A 12,387-nucleotide genomic window follows, 5' to 3' on the forward strand; every position below is an offset into this window, starting at 1 on the left:
TTTGAATTGCTTAAAAATATGTTTGAAGGTGTATTTTTATGCCCTTCACAACTATGTTGTCAGGGTATTATAGCTTTGTGCAGCCCCAAGATCGTCATATCACGACCAGCTATGTCGATCTAGACATGTTTGCCCGTCCGTCTGTTTATTATAATTTGTAAACACGATACAGGCAACAGTTATGGATCGATCGTCACAAAATTTAGAATGTAGGATGAGTCCTGGTCAAGGAAGACCAAAAACTTTATTTTTGTCGATTTTTCTGGTCGCTCCAGAGGCCGTAATTATGGCCCGAACATCCCGGAATTTTACAAGGAGGAAGGAATCGGTCTAAATAATAAGCATAGGCAATTACTTAGCGGGTCTAATGGGCCCTAAATTTTGTGTGAAAAATTACAAAATGTGTATTCGATGCTGTATATATTTACTCCTAAACGACATAGACCCAAGAAGTTGATATTGTATGTATGTACTCGAATGTGGGAGTTAAACTTAAATATTTACGGGTGCTTACGTATTCATATATTATTTAGTAACCCATTATCACACTAGAGGGAGAAATATAGCGCTGATCGCTTTGAAATTTTGCACGAGGTTCCAGTAATAGTCAGGGACAAGGACAATAATTTTTGTTGATGATCACATAAACATTTTTGGATGAAGTGGATCGTAAAATTAAATTTTTTGTGTTTTTTCGAATCGATCTATTGAAAAGCCGAACATCACAACCCAACCCACCGTGAAGGGAATCTAGACAAATAATTAGAAGGACTGTACTGAATATTAGTAATATTCGGAAAATATATGAGTGTAAGGAAGAGGTGCTGTTGACCTATTATCGGTCAAGAGAATACAAATATCGCGAAATATTGCACATATCACGAAATAGGAATAAACATTCGCTGAAAGTTAGGTTTCGTCGTAGCTGTGTAGGGTATCGTATGGTCGGCCCCGTCGGACTATACTGCTCAGCTGACGGGTTTTATAATTTTAAATGCTCATTAAAGGCGTAAATTAAAAAAATGTTTGAAGGTCCATCAAAGTCATGTATTTTTGATCAGAGGCGTGACTTTATTACAAATATTTTTTGGAGATATATAAAAGGAGCGAATTTATTACAAATAAATTTTGAAGATATATAAGAACAGTGGATTTATTGCAATAGATTTTTTGAACTTCCAACAGAGGAACTTATTTTATTTAACTTTTTTCAGACCCATTCCTTGTTAATTTTTTGGGGTCCTTGATTTTCATCTTAATTTTTTTTCATCTTAAAAAATCCTAATGAGTGCTTGAAAAATTCATCTTAAAAAATCCAAGTCCTAATGAGTCCAAGTCCTAACAGAGAGGACCTGAAACAGAGGACCTTATTTTATTCAATTTTCTTTTAGACCCATTCCTTATTAATTTCTTTGGAGTCCTTTCAAAAATTCACTTAAAAATCCAAGTCCTAATGAGTCCTTGAAAATGCATTCTTTAAAAATTAATGCATTCTTTAAAAAGTACTAATGATTCCTTGAAAATGCATTCTTTAAAAATTCCAAGTCCTAATGAGTCCTTGAAAATGTATTCTTTAAAAATTCATGCATTCTTTAAAAATTCCAAGTCCTAATGAGTCCTTGAAAATAAATTCTTTAAAAAATCCACGCCTTTTCCAATGATAGTCCTTGAAAATAAATTCTTTAAAAATTCATGCATTCTTTAAAAAGTCCTAATGAGTCCTTGAAAATGCATTCTTTAAAAATTCCAAGTCCTAATGAGTCCTTGAAAATGCATTCTTTAAAAATTCCAAGTCCTAATGAGTCCTTGAAAAAATATTCTTTAATAAATCCACGCCTTAAGGAGCCTTGAAAAAATATTCTTTAATAAATCCACGCCTTAAGGAAGCTTTTCAAAAATATTCTTTAATAAATCCACGCCTTAAAGAGTCTAGAAAAAATATTCATTATACATCCACGTCTTAAAGAGTCCTTGAAAAAATTTTTCTTTAAAAAGCCCACGCCTCAATGAGTTCTTGAAAAAATATTCCTTTAAAAAGGAGTGTTCCTTAAGGAGTGTTGGAAAACACTTTCTTTAATAAAAAGCCACGCCTTAATGAGTCCTTGAAAAAAATTTGCCTTAAAAAAGATGTGTTCCTTAAGGAGTCTTTGATAAAATATTCTTTAAAAAGCCACGCCTTAAGGAGTCTTTGAAAAAATATTCTCTAAAAAATCCACGCCTTAAGAAGTCTTTGAAAAATATTCTTTAAAAAATCCACGACTTAAGGAGACCTTGAAAATAAAATTCTTTAAATTAATTTCTTAATATTTTCTTCCTCTCTCTCTACATTCTCCGGATAAATTTGAATTTAATAAAAAATTGTATTTTTCATACATAATAAAATATTTATTTAAAGCCCCGCAAATTGGCATTGACTTTTCAGCAATGTTCACTCAGCATTGCTTATAGTTAAGTCAATCCCTAAACAGATTTACTTGGTAGAATTCAATGCCGCTGTATTTTGTGTGTGTTATGCGTTTTTATTTTTCTGCTTATGTCAAGGAAAATATCACTTTTCCTCCGCATGTTCAAAAAGTGCACCTGTGCACCATGTCATGGGACCGAAAATAAAGCTTACGTATTTTTTTCTTGGATGGCGAATAAACTTATATGTTGAGCAAATAAATAAAGCACAAACAAATAGTTAAATTTGATATAATAGGGTGGTAGGAGAAAATTTCGAGTAACAAGCATTGTATTTTCAAAGCGTGGATTTTTTAAAAATACTTTTTCAAGGTGCATCTGAGGCGTGGAATTATTAAGTATACTCTTTTGAATGTCCGTCATAGGCGTGGATTTATTAAAAATATTTTTTCAAGGCCCATCTGAAAATATAAAAATGAGGCGTGGATTTATTAAAATGAAATTTTCAAGGTCTATCAGAGGCTTGGACTTATTAAAATAAATTTTCAAAGTCTATCTGAGACGTGGACTTATTAAAATGAAATTTTCAAGGTCTATCAGAGGCTTGGACTTATTAAAATAAATTTTCAAAGTCTATCTGAGGCGCGGACTTATTAAAATAAATTTTCAAGGTCTATCCCACCTTTAAGTATACCGATCGTCATACCTCGACGAGCTGAGTCGATCAAGACATGTGTGTCCGTCCGTCTGTCCATTATAATTTGTAAACACGATACAGGCCACAGTTATGGGCCAATCTTCACGAAATTTTGCATGTAGGATGGGTTCTGGCTAATGAAAACTCCTATTATTTTTGGTAAAGACCGGTTAATATTTAGGGGATGAAATGGACCAAGTACTTAATTTTTTCCGTTTTTCTGGTTGCTCCAGAGGCCGCAATTATGGCCCGAACATCGCGAAATTTTACATCGAGAGCGGGATCGGGCTAAAGAATAAGCATGCCTGTTTTGATAAGGATTGGTCAATATTTAGCGGGACCCTGACTTTTGTGTGAAAAATTACAAAATTTTTATTTTTGGCGTATATATTTGCCCCTGAAGAACATAGACCCCAGACGTTGATAGTATATCTTATAGAAGTGGTTGACCTTTAAATTAATACCAATTATATGGGCTTATATACTCAGATGTGAGACTTACACTTAAATATTTACTGGTACTTACGTACTGAGATATTACTTAGTAACCCATTACCACACTAGAGGGTGGAAATATAGCGCTGATCGCTTTGAAATTTTCCATGAGGATCCAGGTATGGTCTAGGACGCCTATAATTTACGGTGATGATAATTTCATAATTTTGGGATGAAGTTGATCGAAAACCATTTTTTTGTGTTCTTTCGAGTCGATCTATAGGCTACAATTGAAAGCCGAACATCACAACACTTTCCACGGCGAAGGACAAGTAATTAGAAGTACTGTGCTGAATAGTAGTAATATTCGGATTATATGTCAGTGTAAGGAAGAGGAGCTGTTAACCTCTAATCGGAGAAGAGGCTGCAAATATCACGAAATATTGCCCATGCTTGGAATAAACATCCGCAGAAAGTGAGAGTTCCGTGGTAGTGGTGTAGGGTATCTTATGGTCGGCCCCGTCGGACTATACTGCTCCGCTCACTGGTTTGTTTTTGTTTTCGTCCCACCCTAATAACTGACAACTTTTTACTTGTAAGATATCAACTTGTTTTGCCATATTTGTGTTTTTTCGTTTTGTTGTTTTTGTTTTCCTCTAACAATATTGCAAGTATTACGTAAATTCATACTTTTACACATCGTTAGAGATTCATGCAACATGGCAACAAGACTTTGCAACATAAATTCCAACAAACAGATATTTGCATTATCCCCGTTTGAGGTTTTGTTTTTGGTGGTGGTAGTAGTGATATTACCTGTATGTATTCCAGGGAGGGTTTCCAATGCGTTTGACTCAAATCCTTTATTTTAGTTTCAGCATCTGCATGTTGATGGCACAGTGGGGAAAAATAAAAAATCAAATAAATTGGTTAAACAATATATGAATATGTAACTATGTGCAACGTTAAATGGAAAATCCTGATAGAAATATTAAATTATGATTTATATATTTTATTTTAATTTATTTATTTCCATTTTTTAATTCTTGTAATTTTTTTGCCCCACCGTACCTCCAATATACTTTAATATTCTATGCATATTTCTTCAGCATGCCAAGTTTTTTTTTTGCGTAACAACAAAGTGATAATGTTTTTGTTTTCTAGTTCAGATGTTCTTTTGTTTGTCATGTAGCGTCTTTACATGGCTTGTTACATTGGTATTGGGAATTTCAAATTCATGTAATTCTACCTTGCAACACAGAACGATGATGACACTTTTCGGGTATCACCCTTTCTTTGCAAAATGGAACCTTGAATTCCAGTATTTTTCTAGCTATTGTTATTGTTCACTTGTTTGTTTGTTTAAAAAATCGACCAAGTGACAAATATTACTGCCTCAATTCACCCTGCATGTATGGAACTAACTACACACACACAAAGTTTACTTGCTCTGCTCCTCCTTCCCTCTTGACAGTAGTAGGACCTTTTTGCCTTGTGGCCACCACAAGTAGTTTTGCGGTGCTTACCTTTTGTCTTTGTTAGAAGGTTGGCATTTTTGTGTAATAGATGCGAAAATTTTGTAGTAGTTGTTTTTGTTGTTTATTTTGTTTCATACTTTTTCTCCTAATACTTTTGTTTTCTGAAAGTTTATTAAAAAATGCAGTTGTTTGTAGAAAATAGTTGTGTACCGAAAAAAATAAAAACTTACAAAGGCGATAGCTCAAATAGAACAATTTGTGAAGATGGAGAAGATGACTGGAACACACACTCGTCGGTATATATTGTCATACTCACATATTGACAGATAGTTTAGATATTTGTGGTTGGAATACAATTTTATTATTTATTTTAGAAAAAATCATATTTTTTCGTAAAATAATTGACAAAGAATTATTTTTGTAGTGATTATCAAACTTCCTTAAAAGATAAATGTCATATTAATTATTTGTATAACTTTAAGCTAATTAGGGTATATACAATTCGATACCATCAACATCATCAAATCGGAATTTTGGTTTTAGACTAAAATCGTTACAGGATATTTGAACTCGATTAAAAAGTCAATTAAGTAATGCTTTCCCAGAGCGTAAATAAACTGAAATCCTTACCATATATATTTTTCTCAAGGTCGTCAATAGGCCACCCACCATATAATGTAGTGCTTATTAATATTATCATTCATATCATTTTCGGAGACCCGTCAAGTACAAATATTTTTGATTATAATAACCATACTCCTCAATAGAACTTTAAAATTCTGCACCTTCCTACAAAATTTGGTGGTGAGAATGGGATATATCAGTTTACGTTATAGCCCCTTATAATGGATTGCCAACCAAATTCACTCTTAATTGATATTTTGAGTTTTTAAGGGATTGCCATATTTGCCTATCAAACCAGTAAGGAAAATTTAAAAGTCGAACGGGGCAAAGTGGTGATAACCTTCACCACTTTGCATACCATTACGAGGTGCTCATAATATCTTTGGAGGACCATTGAATTGGAATCTGACGAAATTAAATGTGTGAACTACATAGATAATTGAACTAATTTACACATACCATACAACATAAAAAATTTAATGTCAATCGGGCAGACTTGAGTTCTTTGGTTCAATCGGAAAAATTTTAGTTATTTGGTACACCATCCATATGGGCACCATACAACTTACATTAAATCGGATGCAACTATATATGGGAGCTATATCTAAATCTGGTCCTAATTCAGTATGTTGTGCAAAATGTTGTATCAATCGGACATACCTTGGCAGTTTGGTGCACCATTTACATAAAATTGGATAAAACTACAAATAGGAGCTGAAATTAAATCTAAACCGATTTCAAATAAACTTCGCATAAATCAATGTGGACCTAATCCAGTACGAGGTGCAAAATTTTATCTCGATCGGGCAAATATTGGGAATTTTGTGCACATTTACATTAAATCGGACGGAACTATATACACCTAAGTCTGTTTATACACGGTCTTTTTGTACACGGTTTTGATATAACACGGTTTGAAAATTGAATATTTTTAATTTTTTTAGACGATTTTATTCCATATAGCACGATTTGAAATTTTATGTACTTAATTTTTTTGTCAAATTTAAGTTTTGCGAAGTATGTTCATATCACAAAAAAGTATTTATGAAAGAAAAAAGTCTGAAACCATCGATAGTATCGATAGTTTGCAAACACTAGCTTAAATATTTAAGTGAATTCCCCTTTAGCGCGTACAAACAATTTTTACTGGTCAAAGCAAATGTGAATAGCACTAATTTAGGGGAATTCCCTTTATGTATAAGATAAATGTATTTTTTTACACTGTTTTTTTACACGACTTCTTCTGGAACCAATCTACCGTGTAAAAACAGACTTAGGTGTATCCGAGCTATATCTGAATATTAACCGATTCCAACAAAACTTCGCATACATAAATTTGGGCCTAATTCAGAACGCGGTGCAAATATTTGCCTCAATTCCATACACATTGGCAGTTTGGTACTCAATTTACATAAAATCGGACGAAACTATATATGAAAGCTATATCTAAATTTTAACCGATTTCAACAAAACTTCGAATACATCAATAAGGACCTAATTCAGTACTCTGTGTAAAATGTTTTCTCAATCGGGCAAAGATTTACGTAAAATAAGATGAAAATGTATATGGGAACTATATCTAAATCTGAACCGAATTTCTCCAATTTTAATAGGGTTCGTCCTTAGGCCAAATAAGTGACCTTTTCCAAATTGCACCCAATTCGGATCATAAATGCGACCTGTTCTTTGCTCATAATAATAAATGGACGGACAGACGCCCGTTCATATACAAAAGGAACTAAGGCTCTATCTCGATTCCTTGTGCCTGTTACAAGCATATGCACAAAGCCATAACATCCCTTAGCACAGAGTGGCCATATAACCATACAACCCATGTTTTGGGAATTTGAGAATTTCAGACACGTTTTCTATCGAAATGGGTGTACTTACATATTTTGCCCATTTTTATAAAAACTATAAGACTTTATTTAACATGCTTCGGTTTAGGCCAAATATGCACTGTTTTTTATATGATTTGTTGCCATTTTAAAGGTAACTTCATAATGCTTCTCTCATAGAAGTCCTGCTCTCTACTTGAAAAAAAACTCTAGTAGTCGATTATCACATTTCTGTGATGATGATAATCGCTTGGTGTCAAGTCCGGACTGTATGACGGATGCATACAAACTTTGAAGTTTCTAGGCGAGTCACTGTAGATGTGTGTGGCCTAGCGTTGTCCCGGTGGAACACGCCACCTCTCCGGTTGGCCAATTCTGGCCGTTCCTGGTCAATTGCTATCTTCAAGCTGTCCAGTGGTTGACAATAGATATCAAAATTCAGCGATTGGTCATATGGAAGCAACTCATAATAAATAATACCCTTTCAGTCCCACCAAATGCAGAAATTTTTTAAAATATTTTTTTTAACTCAAAACTTTGCAAAAAGTTTTGTCTTTCATTCTTTTCTTCAAAATTAGAAAAAAAAACATTTTTTACAACGAATGTTACTTCCAGGTATTATGCATTTAAAATGTATAAACTTCTTAAACAGACTCTTGTACTGGAGGTTCATAACCTTCGGGTCTGTCGATGACGGCACCTTCAGCCGAGACAACGGCTTCGGTACTCTTGCTACCACCATCACCGTGCAATTCCAACAATTTGGACAAATCGAAACGGGGCTTCTTCAATACCTTAACCTTGCGGATGTAGACATCGTGCAAAGGATAGATACATTGGCACTTCTTCTGAATATCCTTGGCAATGGAGTCCAAAGCCAATTTGCCAACCAATTGCTTCAAGTCAGACTTGGTGACTTCTTCGGTGACGATTTCGTGCATCTTGACGCAAATCTTACGGACTTGAGAGTGTTGGGCAAAGCAGGTCTTGCGTTGGGATTGTCGATCCTTTTCGGAGAAACCGATGCAGAAGACACGGAGCAAGTAGCCATCGGCGGTGGCTTCAACAATGCCTTCGATGAGGGTTTGCCATTTCTTGACCATGGATCTGTATTTGTCGGTGGTCAAATCCATACCGTGGAAGTTGCACAAGATGTTACGGTCTTGCACATCTTCGGCGATGAGGCGGAATTTACGGAATGAACGTTCGGAATCGTTGTCCTTTTGCAAATCGCCCAAAGCGACTTCGAAGACACGGCCCTTCAAGTAATCAGAGGCGATTCTCTGACCCTGGGTACGGTTGACCAAGGTTTTGCCAACTTGGCGAACAACAAACATGTTGGGGGCTTTAACATCGTACCAATCCTTGCGGGAGAAGGGATCTACGACCTTCTTCTTGCCTCCTTTGGAGAGTCCCTTATTTTTACCGACCGCCATCTTCAAAGTTCAAAGCGGAAAAAGAACGAGTCACGTTGATTGCGATATCAAAAAAAATACTTTGGTCCTCGTGAAGGCATAGTCCTGGTGGAATACGACACCTCTCCTGTTGGAGAATTCTGGCCGTTTCTGGTCAATTGTAAACGATTTAAAACAGTTTTATGGTCGATTTTTAGCTTTTGGGGGATGATACGACTGCTAACATGCCGGTCAACTTCGATCATTTGTCCGATTTTATCGACATTTTCGATGACCGGCCTACCTGTGCTAGGTGCATTTTTAACATCAAAAATTCCTGAACGGAATCTACGAAACCAAAATTGACATAATTGGCTGTTACAGTATCGAAACCATAAGCACCATTCACAATTTTAGCCGCTTGGCTTGCATTTTCGCCTTTGTCAAAGAAAAACTGTACCGTGTACCGACTTTTCTGTTTGTTTAGGTCCCTGTAATTCTGAATGCACCAAACAAAAAAAGCCAAATAATTTTTTGTCACGAAATGTCACCCTTCCAACGAGCATAAATCTGAAATGGTTTGATCGATATTTTACGAGAAATGTATCAGTACAGTCATTTGCCGAAAAAATAATGGACTTCTTTTTCCCCAACGGCAGCGAGAATCTTAGATTTGTTAGATTTTGGTTTCTCAACAACAGGTCAACAATGTTATAAGGGTAGTATAACTCTGTGTGGCCCAAAATGTGTAACTCCGATCATCTTACCAATGATCAATTCTAGACAACCTGAAGCGACCCCCCAATTTTACACTTGGAAGTGCATATGGCCAACGAATTCCTTATTTACTAATATTTTGTGGATGACATGTTCCAAAAACAATCCCATTATGCGAGATTGCCTGTAATCTGATATCAAATCTGTTGATGTAAGAGGATGGATATAGGAGACGTAAAAATGTTAAACAAAAAACAGATAACATCTAGCAGTACAAAAACTAAATATGGCATTCCAGAATGTAGCTCGGACTGATAAAAAAGGGACACAATTTGGAACGACGATATTCTGGGCGCTACTTTATTTTAATATTTTTTTAATAATAACGTTACTGGCGGGTGAAAATGTCGCGAAAATTTGGACAAGCTCGCGTTATATCTTATAATCAACCGAGTACACAAATTATAAAATTTCATGTATATATCAAGTCAAACAAATGATGTTGGTTCTACACAAATGACTGTGTATTAGGGTGGAATTATATCACTATTTAATGAGATTTCAAATAAACAAATATTGTTATTCAAAATATAGGCTATATAAAAAATATGTTAAGGTAGACCATCAAAAATATTATTTAACCAATAAGGAGAAGTCCTTTTAGTGTTGACCTCCAAAAAATTTTCTTTAACAAGTAATGAAAGGTCGCAAGGACAAACCTAACTGTACTGCTACCACACTGGCAGCTGCAAATATCAAATTTCAAAATTTCACATTATCATGATAAATAAATATTCAAATTTCATAACACCTTATTTTAACATTGGTAAATTACCAAAATTGTAATAAGAATGTTGTATTGTATTATCTTTACTTTGAAATTTTATCTAATAACATATATTTCAACTAAAACCAAATTTAATTCATCATTTCAAAAACAAGTCAAATTACACCAAAATATCAACAAATAGCATGTCATCACCGTCAGTAAAAATGCCATTAAACAAAACTAAACTAAATACCTAAGCATCATCATTTTCTGCTTTATTGACATTTATTGAAATTCCCGCACTTAAATTGTAATTATTTGTATTTTGTTTTTGGTAATTTACACTCGTTCCCCCGCACACACTTGCCAAACAAAACCCCATTCCCCCTCCGCTCTGCAACAAAGTTCTTTTCAAATTTATCGTCCATTGAACAAATTCAATAATATAACAAAATTTTTGGTGAATACATATATGTGTATTTGTGAACGGGTGAGTGTACGTATATGTGTGTGAAAATTGTTAACACTTCATTGAACAATTTTGGTGATTTCAACAAAAATTTGCCACAATCTGTTTGAATGGATCCCAAAGCGAATATTATATAAGCGTGTACACTTGAACACTTGTGACACGCTTCGATACTTCATTACAGAGCTCAGCTGAGCTGGTTGGCTGACTGGCTGGCTTGATGACTGACTAGCTGGCTGAATGGTTATTTGGCTGACTGGCATTTTTGTTTTGTTGGAGTGAATGAATGGGAATTATGTTGAGGTTAGCAAAAGATAAACAGAGAAGGAAATCAACCGAACTCCATTGCACATTGCATGACGGCGGACATGCTGGCGTATGTGTGTGTGTGTGGTGTATTAAATATTTAACATTCCAAATACGCACCAAAGGTCAATCACCTGAGTTTTAATACGATATAATTTGATTTGCCATAACAGCAAATGAAATTGACGAATAATGTTTATTATGTTATGGCTTTGTTGAGGGGCGTGGTGGAGAAGAGATGGAGGGTGAGGTGGAATTTAATGGAAATTTAATATTTCAAAATGTCAATGGTAAATCATGTTAAACGGCATTTACACTGAATAACATCATGAATCTATAATCATTTTCAATAACAATTGGCTTGATTTAAGGCCTAATTTAAAACTTATTTTCTATATTTATTAAAAAAAAACATACATTTAAACAGAAACTCTGACCAAATAAATTTCAGTACATTGGAATATTTGGTCATGCATTAAATTCCAGTTCATGTTATATTTTTTAATTCAATATGTTAAAGTGTCACTTAAATTGCAACATTTCAAATATTATTTATAATACTGCTGCACAATAATACATACGTACGAATTCATATCAATGAAAATAATAGAAGTTTACTTCATGACATAGAGGTTAAGACGAGTTGATTCATTCATTGTAGTCCTGCCAATATAATTGTATGACGACATACACACATGCACATAAATGTACACATACCTGCATTCAAATCGACATACACACCCACACATACGCACACATTGACATATCATTGTTTAACAATGTCTTATGTCAACTTAATCAACAGAGCACACAATTTATGAAATTTAATTTCTAAATAAAAGTCAAACGAATGATGTTGATGCTATTCAAATGAGTGAGTATTAGGGTGGAATTTAAAATTTTTTTAAGTTGATTTTAAATAAAAATAATCGTTATTATTCAAAATAGAATGAGTACTGGATATATAGAAAATAAAAAAAGAGAATTTGAGATAAACTCTTCAAATAGATTCTTTAACTTATAAGGTAAGGTCGAGGTACAAACCTTGTTGTACCATTTACTTGAAATCAGATGGAAATTTATAAGTGGGAACTAAAATTAAAAAAGTAACAAAATTACCCACGATTATTAATCGGAGGAAAATGGCAAATATATGTATCTGAGTTTAAGCTAATTTTCAGCAATGTTAATAGGATTCGTCCATATTTTGGTTAAATAATGATCTGTGCCCAATTTCATCGAAAATGCATGGACATG

At 34.2% G+C, this 12,387-nt stretch overlaps 1 protein-coding gene across 1 annotated transcript; it reads right to left on the reverse strand.

The window, feature by feature from the left end:
• Positions 1–8,116: 8,116 nt before the first annotated feature.
• On the reverse strand, positions 8,117–8,968 carry LOC133336906 (small ribosomal subunit protein eS1-like). The gene has a single exon (XM_061545177.1). The coding sequence runs from the start codon at positions 8,909–8,911 to the stop codon at positions 8,120–8,122; it is 792 nt and encodes a 263-aa protein (XP_061401161.1). The 5' UTR covers positions 8,912–8,968; the 3' UTR covers positions 8,117–8,119.
• Between the last annotated feature and the right edge of the window lie 3,419 nt (positions 8,969–12,387).

Source organism: Musca vetustissima, unplaced genomic scaffold (assembly GCF_032173495.1).
Source record: "Musca vetustissima isolate MV318-11 ecotype Yass unplaced genomic scaffold, APGP_CSIRO_Mvet_v1 utg662953, whole genome shotgun sequence".
NCBI lineage: Eukaryota > Metazoa > Arthropoda > Insecta > Diptera > Muscidae > Musca > Musca vetustissima.

Bases quoted from the DNA above. Each gene is read 5' to 3' on its own strand.
- LOC133336906 (XM_061545177.1), bottom strand. From the start codon at position 8,911: ATGGCGGTCGGTAAAAATAAGGGACTCTCCAAAGGAGGCAAGAAGAAG.